The following is a 21,612-nucleotide window of genomic DNA, read 5'->3' on the forward strand; positions in this document are numbered from 1 at the left end:
CATAGTTACACAATATATATTACAAGGTCTTGCTGAGGGTTTCGCAGGGCCCTCGTCAGCTTTCGGCAAGGACGCAGCAAGCAAAATCCATTTGGAATCGGGTTGGTCTGAAATGTGGTATTTCTCTCTGCCTCAATTCTTCAGAGTTCATTATGCTATTAGTGGGTTTTGTTTATGATATTTTTAAACCACCTCTGAGTGAGAAAATGACATGTGAGAATAGAATGAGTGATGCTATTGTTTTGGTTTTCTCAGTGCCACTCTCTCTGGATCTGCATACAATGCCATGATCATGTAATAGCCTTCTGAAGACGTATTACCTCCCGAGCCAGAGCCTAACCTTTTGTTCAGTGGGCTAACACAGTTGTGTGGCGCGCAGGAGACCAGGATTCAAATCACCAATCTGGCACATATGTTAATCAGAAGCATTCATTAGCATGTAAGGAACTGAGTTTAAAACTAATTTTCAATATTGTACACCTAATGACCTAAACTCCGGCGTTAATTAATCTTGATGCAAAACACATCTTCATCCTTCTTTTCTTTGGTTTCCTTTCTAAGGGAGTTGTGTGGTTTGCATATGCATGCTTAATTAGGAAACATATGGAAAGCTGTGCATGGCTGGAAATGTATTTCTTTTTTGTTCTACTTTAGTAGGAAGCATGCTATGGCACATTTTAATTAAACAGCAACATGGATGGCGCAATCATATACAGATATTAGATCTTAACTTGATCACTCTTGGTGCATCAGGGAATTCAAATGAGCCTTGTGAGTCCCTGAAAATGAGCAGTTCTCTTTCTCGTCATGGGCGGAGGTCGAGTCATTGGGATCAGGGCTCGCTATCAAAATAATTGTCACACTCACTCGCTCATACGCAAGGCTTAAGTCCTATTACTGCAACATTCAAATGTACACAAATGTATCTGAAATGCAGCAATACACATAAACAACTGTTGTTTTATATAGCTTAATAACACAAGATAGATAGACATACAAGTGTCAAGCGTATACTAAGGACAACATTCTAGGAAGTACTTTTTTTATATTGTGCAGAATGCTTGTCAAATAGATAAATCGGCCCTAGTCTGTTCAAAAAGTACTATGTTGTTCCGATTTACAATACCAAACCAGAGGGCAAACATATCTTGAAAGACTTTGGATGCAAGCAAGACTAACATTAAGATAACACCGTCTTTTTTTCTCTCAATAATTGTTGCAATTGAGATCAGCTGTGTGGGGGAATTTAGCGCATACTGATGGTTTAACGAGACATCAGCTGACAATAATCTAGTGACATCGATGGTTGCAATAGGCCCCTTGTTATTTGATTATATTCCAATAGGCTAAATTCCTTAGGCTATCCATAGTCGCGTAATAAAAGGTATGAAAACCAAAAATAGGCTAGCCTACTGTTTGTGTTTCCCTGGCTGAGTTGATGAGCTGATTTGGTCCATCAATTGATTGACAGATGTAGGCCTACTGTAGAACGATAAACTGTCCTCCAGTGTGGATGCTCAACAACATTATATAGTTAGGCTATGTATATTTTTTCTTAAATGCAACATGGAAAGTGTTGGTCCCATGTTTCATGAGCTGAAATAAAAGATCCCAGAAATGTTCCATATGCACAAAAAGCTTATTTCTCTCAAATTGTGTACACATTTGTTACATCCCTGTTAGTGAGCATTTCTCCTTTACAAAAATAATACATCCACCAGACAGGTGTGGCATATCAAGAAGCCGATTAAACAGCATTATCCTTACACAGATGCACCTTGTGCTTGGGACAATAAAAGGCCACACTAAAATGTGCAGTTTTGTCACACAATACAATCCCACAGATGTCTCAAGTTTTGAGTGAGCATGCAATTGGCATGCTGACTGCAGGAATGTCCACCAGAGCTGTTGCATGTTAATTTTCCCACCATAAGCCACCTCCAACATCGTTATAGAAAATTTGGCAGTACGTCCAACCGGCTTCACAACCGCTGACCATGGGTAACCACGCCAGCCAACCTCCACATCTGGCTTCTTCACTTGTGGGATGGTCTGAGACCAGCCACCCAGATAGCTGATGAAGCTGTGTGTTTGCTCAATCTAATAATTTCTGCACAAACTGTCAGAAACCATCTCAGGGAAGCTCATCTGCGTGCTCGTCGCCCCTCACCAGGGTCTTGACCTGACTGCAGTTCAGCGTTGTAACTGACTTCAGTGGGAAACTTCTCACCTTTAATGGCCGCTGGCAAGCTGGAGAAGTGTGCTCTTCACAGATAAATCTCTGTTTCAGCTATACCGGGCAGATGGCAGACATTGTGTATTGCGTTGTGTGGACGAGCGGTTTGCTGATGTCAATGTTGTGAACAGAGTACCCCATAATGGGCGGTAGGCATAAGTTACAGACAACAAACTCAATTGCGTTTCATCGATGGCAATTTGATTGCATAGAAATACTGTGACAAGGTCCTGTTGGCCGTTGTCGTGCCATTTATCCTCTGCCATCAGCTCATGTTTCAGCATAATTTTGCACGGCCCCATGTCGCAAGGATCTGTACACAATTCCTGGAAGCTGAAAATGGCCAGTTCATCCATGGCCTGCATACTCACCAGACATGTCACCCATTGAGCATGTTTGGGATGCTCTGGATTGACTTGTACGACAGCGTGTTCCAGTTCCCTCCAATATCCAGTAACTACTCACAGCCATTGAAGAGGAGTGGGACAACATTCCACAGGCCACATTTAACAGCCTGATCAGCTCTATGCGAAGGAGATGTGTCTCGCTGCATGAGGCAAATGGTGGCCCAACCAGATACTGACTGGTTCTGATCCACTCCTCTATGTTATCCTCTAAGTTATTTGTGACCAACAGATGTATATTTGTATTCCCAGTCATGTGAAATCCGTACATTTCGGCCTAATGAATTTATTTAAATTGACTGATTTCCTTATGTGTAATGTACCTCAGTAAAATGTTTGACATTTTTAATGGTGCATTTATATTTTTATTCAGTGTAGTTATCGTCTCTGGTGTGGACTGAAAGCTTGTATTGTGTGGCTTCAATTTTTTATTTCGTAAAGCTGTTAATTCATTTCAGGCTATCCAAAGACGATTTTGTTGAGCTGAGACACTTTTCTTTGACGTGTACATTATCAGACTATTCATTTTTACTAATTGAAAACATTTGAATGAATGCAATTAACTTGTGGCTCAGGCTGGTCACTATATCGCCCAGCACTAATGAGGCTTGGAGCCGGAGCACGCTGCTTAGACCGCTGCGTTACGGCATATCACAATGCTCTAGCAAGCACTTAGAATACTATGAATACTGATGATACATACGCACATTGTTTTAATAATTTGGTTTTAAGCCTTCCCCAATCCATAGCCTTAACCACTCAGAATGAATGCCTAAACTGTTAACCTTTGAGTTGTTTCTGTTTTGACCCTGTAACCATGGAGAATTAATATGTAGAAAATAGATGTTCATCCATGGGTCAAAGAGCAGTGGGCTGACTCTGGCATATGTGTTTTGGGTTCAGTGGCTTTAACCGCAAGAACACACGGCATTGAGGCAACCAAAATAATTATTTCTACCCCTACAAATACAGTACTGTACAAATGTTTTAGGCAGGTGTGAAAAAATGCTGTAAAGTAAAAATGCTTTCAAAAATAGACATGTTAATAGTTTAGATTTATCAATTAACAAAATGCAAAGTGAGTGAACAGAAGAAAAATCAACATAAAATCAATATTTGGTGTGACCTCCCTTTGCCTTCAAAACAGCATCAATTCTGCTAGGTACATTTGCACACAGTTTTTGAAGGAACTCAGCAGGAAGGTTGGCCCAAACATCTTGGAGAACTAACCACAGTTATTCTGTGGATGTAGGCAGCCTCAGGTGCTTCTCTCTCTTCATGTAATCCCGGACAGACTCGATGATGTTGAGATCAGGACTCTGTGGGGGCCATACCATCACTTCCAGGACTCCGTCTTTACGCTGAACATAGTTCTTAATGACTTTCTCTGTATGTTTGGGGTCGTTGTCATGCTGCAGAATAAATCTGGGGCCAATCAGATGCCTCCCTGATGGTATTGCATGATGGATAAGTATCTGCCTGTACTTCTCAGCATTGAGGAGATCATTCATTCTGACCAAATACCTAACTCCATTTGCAGAAATGCAGCCCCGAACTTGCAAGGAACCTCCACCATGCTTCACTGTTGCCTGCAGACACTCATTTGTGTACCGCTCTACAGCCCTTCGGCGAACAAACTGCCTTCTGCTACAGCTAAATAGTTCAAATTTTAACTCATCAGTCCAGAGCATCTGCTGCCATTTTTCTGCACCCCAGTTCCTGTGTTTTCGTACATAGTTGAGTCACTTGGCCTTGTTTCCACGTAGGAGGTATGTATGGCTTTTTGGCCGCAAGTCTTCCATGAAGGCCACTTCTGACTAGACTTCTCCAGGCAGGAGATGGGTGTACCAGGGTCCCACTGTTTTCTGCCAATCCTGAGCAGATGGCACTGCTGGACATCTTCCGATTGCGAAGGGAAGTAAGCATGTTGTGTCTTTCATCTGCTGCAGTAAGTTTCCTTGGCCGACCACTCCGTCTACGGTCCTCAACGTTGCCTGTTTCTTTGTGCTTCTTCAAAAGAGCTTGGACAGCACGTCTGGAAACCCCTGTCTGCCTTGACATTTCTGCCTGGGAGAGACCTTGCTGATGCAGTGTAACTACGTTGTGTCTTGTTGCTGTGCTCAGTCTTGCCATGGTATGACTTTTGACAAGAAACTGTCTTCAGCAACCTCACCTTGTTAGCTGAGTTTGGCTGTTCCTTACCCAATTTTATTCATCCTACACAGCTGTTTCTGTTTCAGTTAATGATTGTGTTTCAACCTACATATTGAATTGATGATCATTAGCACCTGTTTGATATAATTGTTTAATCATACACCTGACTATATGCCCACAAAATCCCTTTGTGGGATTTTGTGCAAGTGTACCTACAAGAATTGATGCTGTTTTGAAGGCAAAGGGTGGTCACACCAAATATGGATTTGATTTCGATTTTTCTTCTGTTCACTCACTGCATTTAGTTAATTGATAAATATAATCTATTAACTTGTCTATTTTTGAAAACGTTCTTACCTTACAGCATTTTTTCACACCTGCCTAAAACTTTTTCACACTACTGTATGTCAATTTAATATAATCCACATAAGAATTCACTCGAGACGCGCTGTAGCATGCACGTAACCTACATTAGGTACAATGTAGGTGCGGTGTGCATTGTATACAAACAGCGCTTCCAGCTGCCACCTGTGGCAATTCTAAATATTTATTCCGATTTTAAAATCCTCCTGCTCCTGAATTATTTTCCTCCTGCAACAAAAGGGATAAATTAAGATCCGACATCTGAAACATCAAAGAATGCTAGTTTTTCAGTAAATTGGTGTGAATTCTTCACCTGTAGCCTATATGTTAAGCAACCAAATTCTCCCTGAAATACATCCTCTTCAAAGCAGTGTCTTAATTACTTTTTGTAATTTATATACAAATCAGGATGTGTCTCTTTGTGAAACGGAGTAAGGCTGTTCTATATTCCTGGTGAGGCGTTTGCCAAGACACATTGATTGGAAGCAGAGTTCAAACATACTTTCACAGATTTCTAGAAATGCAGATTCCCTGATGGGATTTCCCCCCCCCAGCTTTCAACGTCCACCACCCACGCACACACTGTTTGCATAAGGAACATTTGCATGCTGTCTTGATAGCCCCACTGACCTAATAATGATACCATTATTATAAATATATATATTCTCACTTAGGTAGACTTGTGTGTTTTAGTTTTAGGCCAGAAAATCATGCATGTATTAATTTCTTTAGCTTGAAAAAAGAGACAAATAGGATGTGAACGAAAAGTGGATTTTAGAATGTGTTCAACATGTTTCTTTGTTTTATTACCGAATTGATAACATTGATTGTGTCATTTTCCTCATGTTGCAGATAGCAGCGAAGTTAAGTGCACAATATTGCTTTAAATAGTCTATCTATGCGTGTTTCATTTGTGTAGAGAAATGACTGGTTGAACTGAACAGAGTAGCCTGGCCTGACCCATAGAATAACACACATAATCTCTGTGGAATTCTAGATCAGAACCTTTTCACTGTATTAAGAGCAGTTTCTCTCCAGTGCCTCCAAACAGGTACCCGCTCAGTGGTCTCCCTTCAGTCCCTGCCTCGTTATAGGCGATTAGATCTACCAGGTCCAATCCACTCTGCCAACCTCCCTGGAGGCCTTCTGAACCACACTCAACATCACCACCCATCAGCTGCTGCTGCCCAAGTGGTGACCAGCCATGCCAACACCCACTTTGCCAGTGCCACGATCAAGAACCCCATGCTGGAGATTTCAGGCGTGCATTCCAAATGGCACCCTTTTCCCTACATACTGCACTATATAGTTGAGAGGGTGTCATTTGGGACACAGCCCTGGATTGGACAGAGAGGGGAAGGTTTTGACTTGAATGCCTCTTTATGAGGTGTTTCTAGATATCCATTGTGCTCCGCATTTGAATGACATTTGAATGACATGAGCATTTTCACAGTGATTTCCTTGCAAATGAATTTAACTGTACACCAATTTTTTATTTCACATTCATGTTAACTTCACTCACCATAATCCCCAACAACGCAGTAGTGTCCATTCTCTTCTCCCGTCAATGTTATGACTCAGTGGCACAGTCAGGGACCAAACTGACCAAGCAGTCCTAGAGTCATCAGCAGCACCTCTGATGGGCAGTGCAGCCTCAAAGATTACTCCTCATGTACCCGCAAACCACCTCACGTCCCAACAAACCACCTCAAACAAAATCACACAATGGACAGAGGGGACGGGCCAGACGTAAATATAATCTGCTTTTGGGGACATGTGCGATTATATGCAGCTAGACTATAGGCTATAGGGTGAGGAAAGTTTGTGACGACTCATAGGACTAAATAAATGGTGGCAGGACCTGGTTGGGCTGTTCAGGGGACATCTAGAGGCTGTGACATGCTCTCAATTATCCCTGATACACCTCTTATGTACATCATGCTTTCCACCTTTTGCTTTTCTCTGAAATGTCACACTGTGAATAAAACCTACTGATTCACTATAATAGACCTATATGGAGGTCTGTCTTGTGTGTAAGTAATTGGATCCATTGAGAATGAGATAGGTACCTGAGCAGGTAATCAAATGCATAAAGGTCGAACGATGATTGAGATTTGATTAGCAAGGACTTGGGCATCTCAATGAGGTCTACTGTATGAGGTCTGGAACCACTGACCTCTGTCTGGTTCAATGTTGTGGTTTAATACATAGGATATGAATCAAAGTTGCCTCATTTGACAGTACAACCAATGATTGATTAATAATTGCATACGAACCCATGTTAACTAATTGACTACTAGCCATATCCCACCTCCATGTGATTATAACAAACTAGCCATAATAGAGCAGTGAAAAGAATTATTCATGCAGTGTAGCCTACATCGTGACATTCTATGAGAGGACACTACATATTTATGGTCAACATGAACCCATGGAAGTGTTTACATATGTAACAGCCATCTTATGGTAAGGGAGGCAAATGAGGAGCCATTTGAGAACATCTGGCAGGCCTAACCAACCTGAGGACAGGAGGATCACACGGAGTGATCCATAGCTTTTGTATAGGGCACCTCAGCTGGCAGATGCTGCACATGTATTTTCTTTGTTCTCTATGATGCAATATGCTAAGCTTTTCTAATATGGACACTGTACAACCAGAATGTTTTATATGTGAGCATGAATACAGTATGGGAGGGTAAGGGTTAAACCATGTGCAGGCCTTTCTTTCTGCAAATGGCATTTTAATTAACAATTTTGATTGTACTACAAGAAAGTCTCTGTTGTGATTACCACATATGGCATATGTCGTGACGTTGTATTGATTAATGTCAACTGCTGTTCATCGAATGATTAACTGTTTATAATTACTTGATTAAAGAAATCAGGTAATCATTAACTCAGTAACCTGGGGCACCATGGGAAAGTTTGTTTTTATTGAGTTTCCATTTCCCAAATTAACTCAAAGAATATCAGATTATCGATTTTACAACAGTCGCTAATTCATTCATTTCCTCTACAGTCTCATCCTGAACGTTGCATAATCCGGGAATCTGCACAAATTTGAGTCCCACTAAATGAGTCCGTACCACACCAATTTAGCTGATTATTTATTTACTAATAAGCTAAAATGATAATATACTGCTCAAAAAAATAAAGGGAACAATTAAATAATACATCCTAGATCTGAATGAATGAAATAATCTTATTAAATACTTTTTTCTTTACATAGTTGAATGTGCTGACAACAAAATCACACAAAAATAATCAATGGAAATCCAATTTATCAACCCATGGAGGTCTGGATTTGGAGTGACACTCAAAATTAAAGTGGAAAACCACACTACAGGCTGATCCAACTTTGATGTAATGTCCTTAAAACAAGTCAAAATGAGGCTCAGTAGTGTGTGTGGCCTCCACATGCCTGTATGACCTCCCTACAACGCCTGGGCATGCTCCTGATGAGGTGGCGGATGGTCTCCTGAGGGATCTCCTCCCAGATCTGGACTAAAGCATCCGCCAACTCCTGGACAGTCTGTGGTGCAACGTGGCGTTGGTGGATGGAGCGAGACATGATGTCCCAGATGTGCTCAATTGGATTCAGGTCTGGGGAATGGGCGGGCCAGTCCATAGCATCAATGCCTTCCTCTTGCAGGAACTGCTGACACACTACAGCCACATGAGGTCTAGCATTGTCTTGCATTAGGAGGAACTCAGGGCCAACCGCACCAGCATATGGTCTCACAAGGGGTCTGAGGATCTCATCTCGCTACCTAATGGCAGTCAGGCTACCTCTGGCGAGCACATGGAGGGCTGTGCGGCCCCCCAAAGAAATGCCACCCCACACCATGACTGACCCACCTCCATGCTGGAGGATGTTGCAGGCAGCAGAACGTTCTCCACGGCGTCTCCAGACTCTGTCACGTCTGTCACATGTGCTCAGTGTGAACCTGCTTCATCTGTGAAGAGCACAGGGCACCAGTGGCGAATTTGCCAATCTTGGTGTTCTCTGGCAAATGCCAAACGTCCTGCACGGTGTTGGGCTGTAAGCACAACCCCCACCTGTGGACATCGGGCCCTCATACCACTCTCATGGAGTCTGTTTCTGACCGTTTGAGCAGACACATGCACATTTGTGACCTGCTGGAGGTCATTTTGCAGGGCTCTGGCAGTGCTCCTCCTGCTCCTCCTTGCACAAAGGCGGAGGTAGCGGTCCTGCTGCTGGGTTGTTGCCCTCCTACGGCCTCCTCCAGTCTCCTGATGTACTGGCCTGTCTCCTGGTAGCGCCTCCATGCTCTGGACACTACGCAGACAGACACAGCAAACCTTCTTGCCACAGCTCACATTGATGTGCCATCCTGGATGAGCTGCACTACCTGAGCCACTTATGTCGGTTGTAGACTCCATCTCATGCTACCACTAGAGTGAAAGCACCGCCAGCATTCAAAAGTGACCAAAACATCAGCCAGGAAGCATAAGAACTGAGAAGTGGTCTGTGGTCACCACCTGCCGAACCACTCCTTTATTGGGGGTGTCTTGCTAATTGCCTATAATTTCCACCTGTTGTCTATTCCATTTGCACAACAGCATGTGAAATGTATTGTCAATCAGAGTTGCTTCCTAAGTGGACAGTTTGATTTCACAGAAGTGTGATTGACTTGGAGTTACATTGTGTTGTTTAAGTGTTCCCTTTATTTTTTTGAGCAGTGTATAAGGTACACATACACAAACACACAGTCTAGGCTATTGATTAGAACTTAGTACAATGAAACAGGTCCCTAGCAGACCAACACAATATGACACGTGTTACACAAAATGGGGATTTAAAAAGAGACAGAGAGAGTGCACAAGAGAAAAGGACACTTGGATACATTTGTAAACTATGCTTAGTTTAGCCCTAACACCTTGCCTCGAACTGCCGCTCTTATGGGTCAGAATATGTAATTACTTGTCGAAGGTCTCCGATGGGGTGTCTCTTCGTGGACCGGGTTCACCTTCTCCTCTGATGATGGACTTCTTTGGTTACCAGGTGTAACTCTCTGATTGTCCACACGATATCAGTGTCCTTTCTCTTAATGGTCCGTTTTCTCGTCCTTGTTCTGAAAGGGGGTCTTCTGAGTACGGTCAGCCGTGTAGCTGACCATACTCAGGAATGAAAGCATTGTAAACACGATTCCTTGGAGAGTGGTAACCAGGTGGTCCTGCTTGAATTCACCCTCTTAGACACAGCTACTCATCCGTAGCATAGATTGTTAAACGGTTCCTTTGTCTTCTTCAACCTCGTGTTGCATTTTGGGGTTGCGACTAACTGTCAGGTGTGTGCATACTGGTAGTGAAGTCAGGTGCAGGAGAGCAGAGAGTTGTGAACAGGCGCACACTTTATTGAGGCAGGAGAAACCAACAGACGGACGCAACTGCGTCAAAACCTCCAGCCCATAGGCAAAAGTGCAAAAACGCGCAAAAAACAGTCACAATAATTTATGTTTAACAATAAACATCTTCGTGAACAACACGGTATAAGCAGACCACTCTGGCGCGTCAACAATTAACACGTAACACAAACAATTTCACACAAAGACATGAGGGGGAACAGAGGAATAAATGCATGCAGTGTGATTGGGGAATGAAAACCAGGTGTGCAGGGAACAAGACTAAACAAATGGATCCATGAAAAAAATGGAGCGGCGATAGCTAGAAAGCCGGTGACATCGACCGCCGAACGCCGCCCGAACAAGGAGAGGAGTCGACTTCGGCGGAAGTCGTGACACTAACTAGGACATTGGCTGCAGCGCGTGGTCACCTAGTCTGAATGTAAATTCTTAACACATGTTTTATATCCTCGGGTCAGAAAGGGGCGTTTCCGTCTTTATGGCAAGTTCTCTGGGCGTAACTAGTTACAAGGCTTGGTCTGGATTTTACTCTGATCCAATTTAGACAACTAACTTCACATTTCATCTTTACAAAAACATTCTCTTTGATCTGGAAATTTTCCACACAACGTACAGTGTGCAAACATCAGGTACATATTAGGAAAATTCTTCAAGTTACAATGTTTTCATTATAGCGTCGTCATTTAACTTTTAATCACATAACAAAAACGACATTCATTTTCATATTCCATCTATCGTCATTACCACCATTTTGGCTGACGAAACATATTGTCCCAAAGTCCATTTATTTCAATATACTGTTCTGAGGTAGGTTCTCCTTAGCCCCATCATACATTCCATTCCTCCACACTGAGAGGACAAAGGGATTTGATCTGCTGCTTTAAGATTTACAATGGGCTGGAGGTGTCATAAACCCCCCCACCTCCATACCTCTCAATCTCAATCCCGCTGGTGGGTGTGATTGATGTCTCTATCATGGGTTCTCAATCCTGGTCCTTGGGACCCAAAGGGGTGCACATTTTTGTTGTTGCCCTAGCACTACACTGCTGATTCAAATGATCAACTCATCATGAGGATTTGATGATTTGAATCAGGTTGGTAGTGCTCGAGCAAAAATAAAAATGTGCACCCCTTTTGGTCCCCAGGACCAGGTTTGAGAACAACTGCTCTGTAGGATTGTGGTCCACGGTAACCTGACACGAACAGGCCAGTCATGACAGTCCCCCTCTGGTGGGTTCAACTTGGAAGGATTCAGCGTGTTGCAACCCACCATAAGAATGACCATCGGATGTCCTGGTTTGTGAATCATCGTAAACCTACCAGGTTTACCCTGGTAGGATTTCTGCAAGCTGCAGATCACCACCAGAATAGACTTGGGAAGTCCGGCGGTGACTATGCATTCCTGCCCGTCGTCCGGTTGTCCCGGCTAGTGGATCTAGGCAGTAAATTGGTCAGACGTTAAAAACACACAACATGAGTGGCGTTGTGGCACTAACTGGTGGTTGTATGGGGAACTTGTCTATGGCTCTATCACTTCCTAAATGTCAAAGGAAATGGAACAAAAATTAATAAAAAAACAAACAAAAGATATACAAAATATACCTACCACACCTCAATCATCTAATTTGGACTATGTTCTATACGTCCAAGGTCTTGGCTAAATGACTCTATCCTGGCATTGTCTCTAATGTCATATCTAGGGCAATCCTACTTGAAGGTGGGTAGTTAAGGCACTTGGAAAAACGACACCCTGAATGACAAAGCTTACATTGGGGGCATTACAGGGCTGACCTAGTGAATTCGGGAGAGGAGGCTGGGGATGATGCGGATGGACCCCTGATGGGGTTTCAGGATATATTGCCAACTTTTCAAAAATCGGGATAGCTTCCGTCCCACTGGTGATCCTAGTATAAGACCTCATTAGGTCTTCCATTGCACGTGTGCGCCTGTGTACGTAGTAGGTGCACACACCAAGGGAAATAAGACCAAGGATCATGGTAACAGTCAGGATACTGTCCGCCACCGTCCAGGAGCGGGTGACAGACCAATCTTTTGGCTTGTAGTCTGTCGGTTCAACTAAAAGTGCCTCATCCAGTACGCTAAGATCAACTGTCATTGGTCCCCGTACTGGATTTGGTTTTGAATGGCTTGTGGTAACTCAAGGGAACGCTTAGCAAAAGCGTCATGCATTTCAAACTCTGTCTATCCTGTCGTCGGGAGTTGGTATAGAGCGAGGTCGTCTATGTAGATAATCACCCCCTCTGGTAGCTTAACAAAAACAGTCTGGTTGGGGAGGTTCAATTGGGTAGTTGAGTCATAGTGTTCGTAAGTCATGGTCACGGACGCGAACTGTGTGTCAACCAACCATTGATTCTCTACAACCTCCACTTGTGTGGTGGTGGCCCCATCCCTTGCTGTTAGTTTGGCTTTACAGCGTTCTTCGCTGGTGATAGGCTTAAGACCACAAAGACACTCAGTGTTATCCCTGATGAATGGTTTGCTAGGACAGAGGTAGAGTATGTCTTTGGTTAGAGTACACATTAACAGGTTAGGGGTGAGGTATAAATCTGGATTGTTTTCCTGATAAGCTACGACTGGGTGTGTGGCAATTTTTACGTGGGTACTGTTGTGCCAAAATCCTACATTTAGAACCATTTTCAATCTATAGTTATTCTCCAGTTCAACAACCGGCAGCGTCAGTAAAAATCTCACTTCATTACGATCAACATCAATGTTTATTGGGATTGCCGGCCCCAGACTATAGGCCAAATGTGACTTCAATGGCCTTATCGTGGTTGTAGTAGCTGAGGTCAATATGTCGTGCACCATTGAGAGGGGGCACTAGATATGAGAGGATTCTATTCATGGCCACGTGGTCCATAAAAGAGCTACCTTCATGGAGAATATCCTCCAATAACAATCGAACGAATTGGACATGGGCATAGTCATGGATCATGACCTCTACTAGCTTTCCTACAGACAGGAGGGTTTTGTTCAGGAGAGTAGCATGTGTGTTTACCACCAGAATAGTGTCCTGGAAAGACTTTCTCACATGTTGCAAACTGAGTGCCTGTGCTTTCATCTGTTGCTGGATAAGTGGGATCTCTTCAGTAATCTCCCTAACATTTCTCTTGACTGTGGCTAGACTGACTGCGTTGATGGCAGTGGTACCTAGGGCAAATGGTGACCCTACGGCTGCACCTATTGAGAATAGCGCCCCGACGAATCGTTTTTCTCACCTGGGCTCTGCTAGTTCTGACTGGGTGACTGTGAACTTTTGGAGTTGGGCCAACATATGGGCAGTGTCTAGCTGGGCGTGCTTAAATGCCTGGGTGGTCCAGTCAGCCCCGGACCAACTCAAACGCGCCGCAGGTGGAATGTGTTGGCAGTACACGTTCTCTGCATCTAGGATGGATGTACACCCTCTGTGTGTGTACTCTGCAGTTAGTTATAAGGAGTCCTGGATCATCACAGAGAACGAATCCCGTAGGGGGTCCGCTCGTGATTACATCTGCTAGGTTGGTTTTGACCAGGGTGCAGAGTGTCAGGATCAGTTAAAGGAACTCCATCCTGCAGAAACACATAATCAGAGATATTGTTTCAGTTATTTGCTTTTGTAAACAAAAACGTTTTTGACACAGCATTTTTTCTGCTTTTCCTATTTTGGACAGCACAGCGCAGGACAATATCAATAGTGACAAGAATGTATATCTTGAAGCTGGGAAGAGAAGAAAATATGTTAGATGCAATGTACTGATCTCCTGGAAGGGATCAGCTGAGGATACTTAAACATTTTGTTAGTACCTCTGACTTGTTGGGTTCCTATCTATTCGGTGCTGGCTAGCACCCCTTCTATTCCCATGGGGGGAGTGTACAACTTGATTTGGTTCCTGTGGACCCACTTTAACGTGGTGTTTTGTCGACCTTTGCTGATTCTGATTTGATAAGCTACAGGTGACAGCTTCACCACAATCTCGTATGGCCCCGTCCAGTGGGGCAGGACTTTGTCGCGACACCCGCAGATTTGGTGTATATGTAGTACCACACCTTATCCCCGTGGTGCTATATGGCTACACGTTACCAGAGACACCATGGCCGCCTCTGTGATTTTTGCATCTCGAGCATCGAACACCTAAGGGGTACAGTGAATTGCACCAGATTTCGCCATGCTGTCGGCATGGTCGTTGCCAAGTTTGTCACGACCAGTTGATATGGAGTGTCCTTTGACTTTCTTCCAATACACCTGCATGTCGTGTTTGGTGATGAGGTCATCGCAAGCTAGAATGAGCTAAGTGGCATAAAACGGTAAGTGGCATCCTACAATCTAAGCTTGATGACCTCGATCTCACACAAATTATCAGTGAACCTACCAGGTACAACCCCAAATCCGTAAACACAGGCACCCTCATAGATATCATCCTAACCTACTTGCCCTCCAAATACACCTGTCTTCAACCAGGATCTCAGCGATCACTGGCTCATTGCTTGCATCCGTAATGGTTCTGCCGTCAAACGACCACCCCTCATCACTGTCAAATGCTGCCTAAAACACTTCAGCGAGCAGGCCTTTCTAATCGACCTGACCCGGGTATCCTGGAAGGATATTGACCTCATTCTGTCAGTAGAAGATGCCTGGTTATTCTTTAAAAGTGCTTTCCTTGCAATCTTAAATAAGCATGCCCCATTCAAAAAATGTAGAACAGATATAGCCCTTGGTTCACTCCAGACCTGACTTCCCTTGACCAGCACAAAAACATCATGTGGCGTACGGCATTAGCATTGAATAGCCCCCGCGATATGCAACTTTCAGGGAAGTTAGGAACCAATATACACAGGAAGTTAGGAAAGCAAAGGCTAGCTTTTTCAAACAGAAATTTGCATCCTGCAGCACAAACTCCAAAAAGTTCTGGGACCCTGTAAAGTCCATGGAAAATAAGATCACCTCCTCCCAGCTGCCCACTGCATTGAGGCTAGGAAACACTGTCCCCACGATGAATCCACAATAATTGAGAACTTCAATAAGCATTTTTCTACGGCTGGCTATGCTTTCCACCTGGCCACCCCTACCCTGGTCAACAGCCCTGCACCCCCTGCAGCAACTTGCCCAAGCCTCCCCCATTTCTCCTTCACCCAAATCCAGATAGCTGATGTTCTGAAAGAGCTGCAAAATCTGGATCCCTACAAATCAGCAGGGCTAGACAATCTGGACCCTCTCTTTCTAAAATTATCCGCCTGAAATTGTTGCAACCCCTATTACTAGCCTGTTCAACCTCTCTTTCGTAACGTCTGAGATCCCCAAAGATTGGAAAGCTGCCGCGGTCATCCGACTCTTCAAAGGGGAGACACCTTAGACCCAAACTGTTATAGACCTATATCCATCCTGCCCTGCCTTTCTAAAATCTTTTAATTCATTGGAGAGTGGTAACCGGGTGGTCCTGCTTGAATTCACCCTCTTAGACACAGCTACTCATCCGTAGCATAGATTGTTAAACGGTTCCTTTGTCTTCTTCAACCTCGTTTTGGGTTTTGGGGTTGCAACTAACTACGACCTTGGCTGCAGCGGGTGTCCACCTAGTCTGAATGTAAATTCTTAACTCACATGTTTTATACCCTCGGGTCAGAAAGGGACGTTTCCATCTTTATGGCAAGTTCTCAGGGCGTAACTAGTTACGAGGCTTGGTCTGGATTTTACTCTGATCCAATTTAGACAACTAACTTCACATTTCATCTTTACAAAAACATTCTCTTTGATCTAGAAATTTTCCACACAACGTACAGTATGCAAACATCAGGTACATATTAGGAAAATTCTTCAAGTTACAATGTTTTCGTTATAGCGTCGTCATTTAACTTTTAATCACATAACAAAAACGACATTCATTTTCATATTCCATCTATCGTCATTACCACCATTTTGGCTGACAAAACATATTGTCCCAAAGTCCATTTATTGCAATATACTGTTCTGAGGTAGGTTCTCCGTAGCCCCATCATACATTCCATTCCTCCACACTGAGAGGACAAAGGGATTTTATCTGCTGCCTTAAGATTTACAGTGAGGGAAAAAAGTATTTGATCCCCTGCTGATTTTATACATTTGCCCACTGACAAAGAAATGATCAGTCTATAATTTTAATGGTAGGTTTATTTGAACAGTGAGAGACAGAATAACAACAAAAAAATCCAGAAAAACGCATGTCAAAAATGTTATAAATTGATTTGCATTTTAAGGAGGGGAAATAAGTATTTAACCCCCTCTCAATCAGAAAGATTTCTGGCTCCCAGGTGTCTTTTATACAGGTAACGATGCTGAGATTAGGAGCACACTCTTAAAGGGAGTGCTCCTAATCTCAGCTTGTTACCTGTTACCTGTCCACAGAAGCAATCAATCAATCAGATTCCAAACTCTCCACCATGGCCAAGACCAAAGAGCTCTCCAAGGATGTCAGGGACAAGATTGTGGACCTTCACAAGGCTGGAATGGGCTAAAAGACCATCGCCAAGCAGCTTGGTGAGAAGGTGACAACAGTTGGTGTGACTATTCGCAAATGGACACAAAAGAAATGCCGAACATCCCTCGGCCTGGGGCTCCATGCAAGATCTCACCTCGTGGAGTTGCAATGATCATGAGAACGGTGAGGAATCAGCCCAGAACTACACGGGAGGATCTTGTCAATGTTCTCAAGGCAGCTGGGACCATAGTCAACAAGAAAACAATTGGTAACACACCAAGCCGTGAAGGACTGAAATCCTGCAGCGCCCGCAAGGTCCGCCTGCTCAAGAAAGCACATATACATGCCCATCTGAAGTATGCCAATGAACATCTGAATGATTCAGAGGACAACTGGGTGAAAGTGTTGTGATCAGATGAGACCAAAATGGAGCTCTTTGGCATCAACTCAACTCGCCATGTTTGGAGGAGGAGGAATGCTGCCTATGACCTCAAGAACACCATCCCCACCAAACATGGAGGTGGAAACAATATGCTTTGGGGGTGTTTTTCTGCTAAGGGTACAGGACAACTTCACCGCATCAAAGGGACGATAGACGGGGCCATGTACTGTCAAATCTTGGGTGAGAACCTCCTTCCCTTAGCCAGGGCATTGAAAATGGGTCGTGGATGGGTATTCCAGCATGACAATGACCCAAAACACATGGCCAAGGCAACAAAGGAGTGGCTCAAGAAGAAGCACATTAAGGTCCTGGAGTGGCCTAGCCAGTCTCCAGACCTTAATCCCATAGAAAATCTGTGGAGGGAGCTGAAGGTTCGAGTTGCCAAACGTCAGCCTCGAAACCTTAATGACTTGGAGAAGATCTGCAAAGAGGAGTGGGACAAAATCCCGCCTGAGATGTGTGCAAATCTGGTGGCCAACTACAAGAAACGTCTGGCCTCTGTGATTGCCAACAAGGGTTTTGACACCAAGTACTAAGTCAGAGGGGTCAAATTTGCAGAGGGGTCAAATACTTATTTCCCTCATTAAAATACAAATCATTTTATAACATTTTTTAAATGCATTTTTCTGGATTTTATTGTTGTTATTCTGTCTCTCACTGTTCAAATAAACCTACCATTATAATTATAGACTGATCATTTCTTTGTCAGTGGGCAAACGTACAAAATCAGCAGGGGATCAAATACTTTTTTCCCTCACTGTACAATGGGCTGAAGGTGTCATAAACCCCCTCCACCTCCATACCTCTCGATCTCTCCCCCGCTGGTGGGTGTGAGAGATGTCTCTGTCGGATTGTGGTCCACGGTAACCTGACCCAAACAGGCAGTGATGACACATAGGACCAAGCAAGCAATGTGATGTAAAATGTAGGCTTACACAGAGCAATTATAGTATTTCAAAAAGCTAGGATGTTAGGTGCTAAAACATTTTGGCACTACCTAAGCTGCAGCTCTAAGGTGTACAAAAGGCTTGTGGTTTGGAAGGTACACTTTCTGCTGGAACGGGCTGCCAACGCAGTGGACTGTGGGAAAGGCAGTACCACCAGGAGAACAACAAACGGGAGAACAACAAAGGACATTTCAACAACACTATTTTCACAGTCAAGTCATTCTCTGGGAACATTCTGAGCTCAGTTCTTGACAGATTTGAGCTCCAGTCCAGTGAATGGGTTTTTGGAGGGTCTTTAGCTGTGAGCCTTGCGTGGACCCAATGCTGTCTGTACACCATGGTTTGCCAAGCCACATGGGTGTTATGTTTGTTCCTTGTATAATTGGATAATGACAAGACTGTAGAGGATTTTACATGGGTTCTGTTGGATAGAAACAATGGCAATACATCCAAGTCTTCTGCCCTCAATCTGCCTGTTCCCTCCGCGGTCTTAGCTGTTCACTTGCAGTATGGTAACCTCTTTTTTTCTCTCTCTCTTCCTCTCTCTTTTTCTTTGCAGGCTGTTGAAACCAACCTGGCTTCCAAGGACAGTCACTGGGTGTTTGTCAATGAGGTAGGCCAAGACAAGAGTATTTATGTCAATGCTGCTTTTAAATCTCTCTCTATCGCTGTCTGGCCCCCTCTTTGCTTCTTTTCCCTCTCTCTTTCTCCTCCTAACTACTATCTTTGCCCTCCCTCTATATACCCACAACAACAAAAACAGTGAGTTGATGATTAAGGGAAAGTCCTTTAGACATCTCTTAGCTCACTAGTCACCCACAGTGACTGAAGTTCAGTAGCACCTTGCAATGTGTGTCTTATAATGTTCAGTCACTGCACACTGAGCTCTAACAAAAGGAATGTTCATTGTTTGATGCAACGCATTACAAGCATTGCCAAGTGGTTAATTAAGGATGCCTGAGCGTTTCCTCTTTGGCTGTTTACATTTCAATATGCCTGATTCTCCCACATCCACTTAAGCATTTGCAGTTCTGGAAAAACAATTCTCATTTTATGAATTATAAATTCAAAACTGTCATCCCTTGCTTAATTCACCGGTGTTGTCACTCTGCCAGTTGCAAATTAAGAATTTAAATTCCATAAAGATCTGTTTTAACAGTTTTGGTACCGCAATCCACTTATTTAAATATGCCACCATACAGAGTCTAGGTGTGTGTCCCAAATAGCAGTATTTTCCCTATATAGTATACTACTTTTTACGAGAGCCCAATGGGAATAGGATGTCATTTTTATGACGCAGCCTAGGTCTTTGCCATAGACATAGTCTGGGTCTCTGGACCATTAGGATGCCACACTTGTTTTTCAGTATTGGCTGAAAGACCGAGACCGGGAGGGGGGCGAGGGGGCCGAGACCGAGTCAAGACCGAGACCGAGTCAAGACCAAGACCAGAACAATGCAAATCTAATCTAGTATTTCTGTGTTCATATTTCAGAAGAACATATGGATTCTTTATACATTCAGAATGGTGACATAATGCATGCTGAGAGAAAATAAAGAGTCACTCTAAAAATGATCACTAACCCAAATGGGTCTCTAAATAATAGATAAAAAGACAAAATATATAACAACTTCCTCGATCTGCCCTTACTAATACACTGCACCAAAATACCCTAGTTTCAGACTCCTAATTATCCTTACACCTCTGAAGACTCTCGCGACTTCCATGCCAGTCGTAAGAACTTAGGTGTTTTATCTCTGAACACTCAAAAGCTGGTTTCTCCACCAACTGTTGGATAACGGGAACCATGGGGTGTTAACAACACTAAGGTGGAAACTAGAGATCCTGACTGCCAATGTGTTCAGCCTGAGACATGCCATTTCGATATCCTGATGCTCACACCTCACCATTGTTACAGGCCCATCCTCTCCCTTACTTTATTGTCACATACCCCCCCCCCCCATAAAATAGAAGAAGTGTTCAAAAATCAAATGATGAAACATAACATCTCTAATTAAATAAAACATGATAAAAACAAGTATTCAAGATAAGCCAAGACATAAATACAATTTAAAAAATATATACAATTGCTCGGTAATGCCCCCCCCTCACCAAAAAAGAAGAAGTGTTCAAATAGACAAACAAATCATACAATACAACATCTCTAATGAAAACCTGTTTTTAACTAGGCAAGTCAGTTAAGAATAAATTCTTATTTACCCGTGCCGCCCTATGGGACTCCCAATCACGGACGGATGTGATACAGCCTGGGCTAGAACCAGGGACTGTAGGGACGCCCCTTGCACTGACATGCTGTGCCTTAGATCGCTGTGTACAACATAAGTCATAAGTAAAAAAATATATTCAAAACCCCGTTCCAAAAAAAAAAGTTAGGAACAATTATTTTTTTTAATTGCAAGCTCTCCTCAACAATGCCATAAACATTTATAAAAACATACACAATATGTAATAAGGAGTCGTAAAAAGAAGAGGGTAATGTTCTGTATATACAGTTGAAGTCGGAAGTTTACATACACCTTAGCCAAATACATTTAAACTCAGTTTTCACAATTCCTGACATTTAATCCTAGTAAAAATGACCTGTTTTAGGACAGTTAGGATCACCGCTTTATTTTAAGAATGTGAAATGCCAGAGTTTTTTTTTCACCTTTATTTAACCAGGTAGGCAAGTTGAGAACACGTTCTCATTTACAATTGCGACCTGGCCAAGATAAAGCAAAGCAGTTCGACACATACAACATCACAGAGTTACACATGGAGTAAAACAAACATACAGTCACTAATACAGTAGAAAAATAAGTCTATATACAATGTGAGCAAATGAGGTGAGATAAGGGAGGTAAAGGCAAAAAAGGCCATGGTGGCAAAGTAAATACAATATAGCAAGTAAAACACTGGAATGGTAGATTTGTAGTGGAAGAAAGTGCAAAGTAGAAATAGAAATAATGGGGTGCAAAGGAGCAAAATAAATAAATAAATACAGTAGGGGAAGAGGTAGTTGTTTGGGCTAAATTATAGATGGGCTATGTACAGGTGCAGTGATCTGTGAGCTGCTCTGACAGTTGGTATTTAAAGCTAGTGATGGGGAAAAGTGTTTCCAGTTTGAGATTTTTGTAGTTCGTTCCAGTCATTGGCAGCAGAGAACTGGAAGGAGAGACGACCAAAGCAGGAATAGGCTTTGGGGGTGACCAGAGTGATATACCTGTT

The 21,612-nt window shown here is 43.1% G+C and overlaps 1 protein-coding gene across 3 annotated transcripts in view; it reads left to right on the top strand.

Annotated features, from left to right (window-relative positions):
- LOC115201131 (glutamate receptor ionotropic, delta-1) overlaps window positions 1–21,612 on the top strand; it is a 436,103-nt gene that overhangs the window by 321,686 nt on the left and 92,805 nt on the right. For all 3 annotated transcript variants that reach the window (XM_029764453.1, XM_029764454.1, XM_029764455.1), the window contains exon 5: window positions 18,945–18,998. In XM_029764453.1, the coding sequence (XP_029620313.1) occupies window positions 18,945–18,998 (54 nt within the window). The remainder of the gene's footprint in view (window positions 1–18,944; window positions 18,999–21,612) is intronic.

The sequence above is a fragment of the Salmo trutta genome, chromosome 10 (assembly GCF_901001165.1).
Source record: "Salmo trutta chromosome 10, fSalTru1.1, whole genome shotgun sequence".
NCBI classification, from domain to species: Eukaryota; Metazoa; Chordata; class Actinopteri; order Salmoniformes; family Salmonidae; genus Salmo; species Salmo trutta.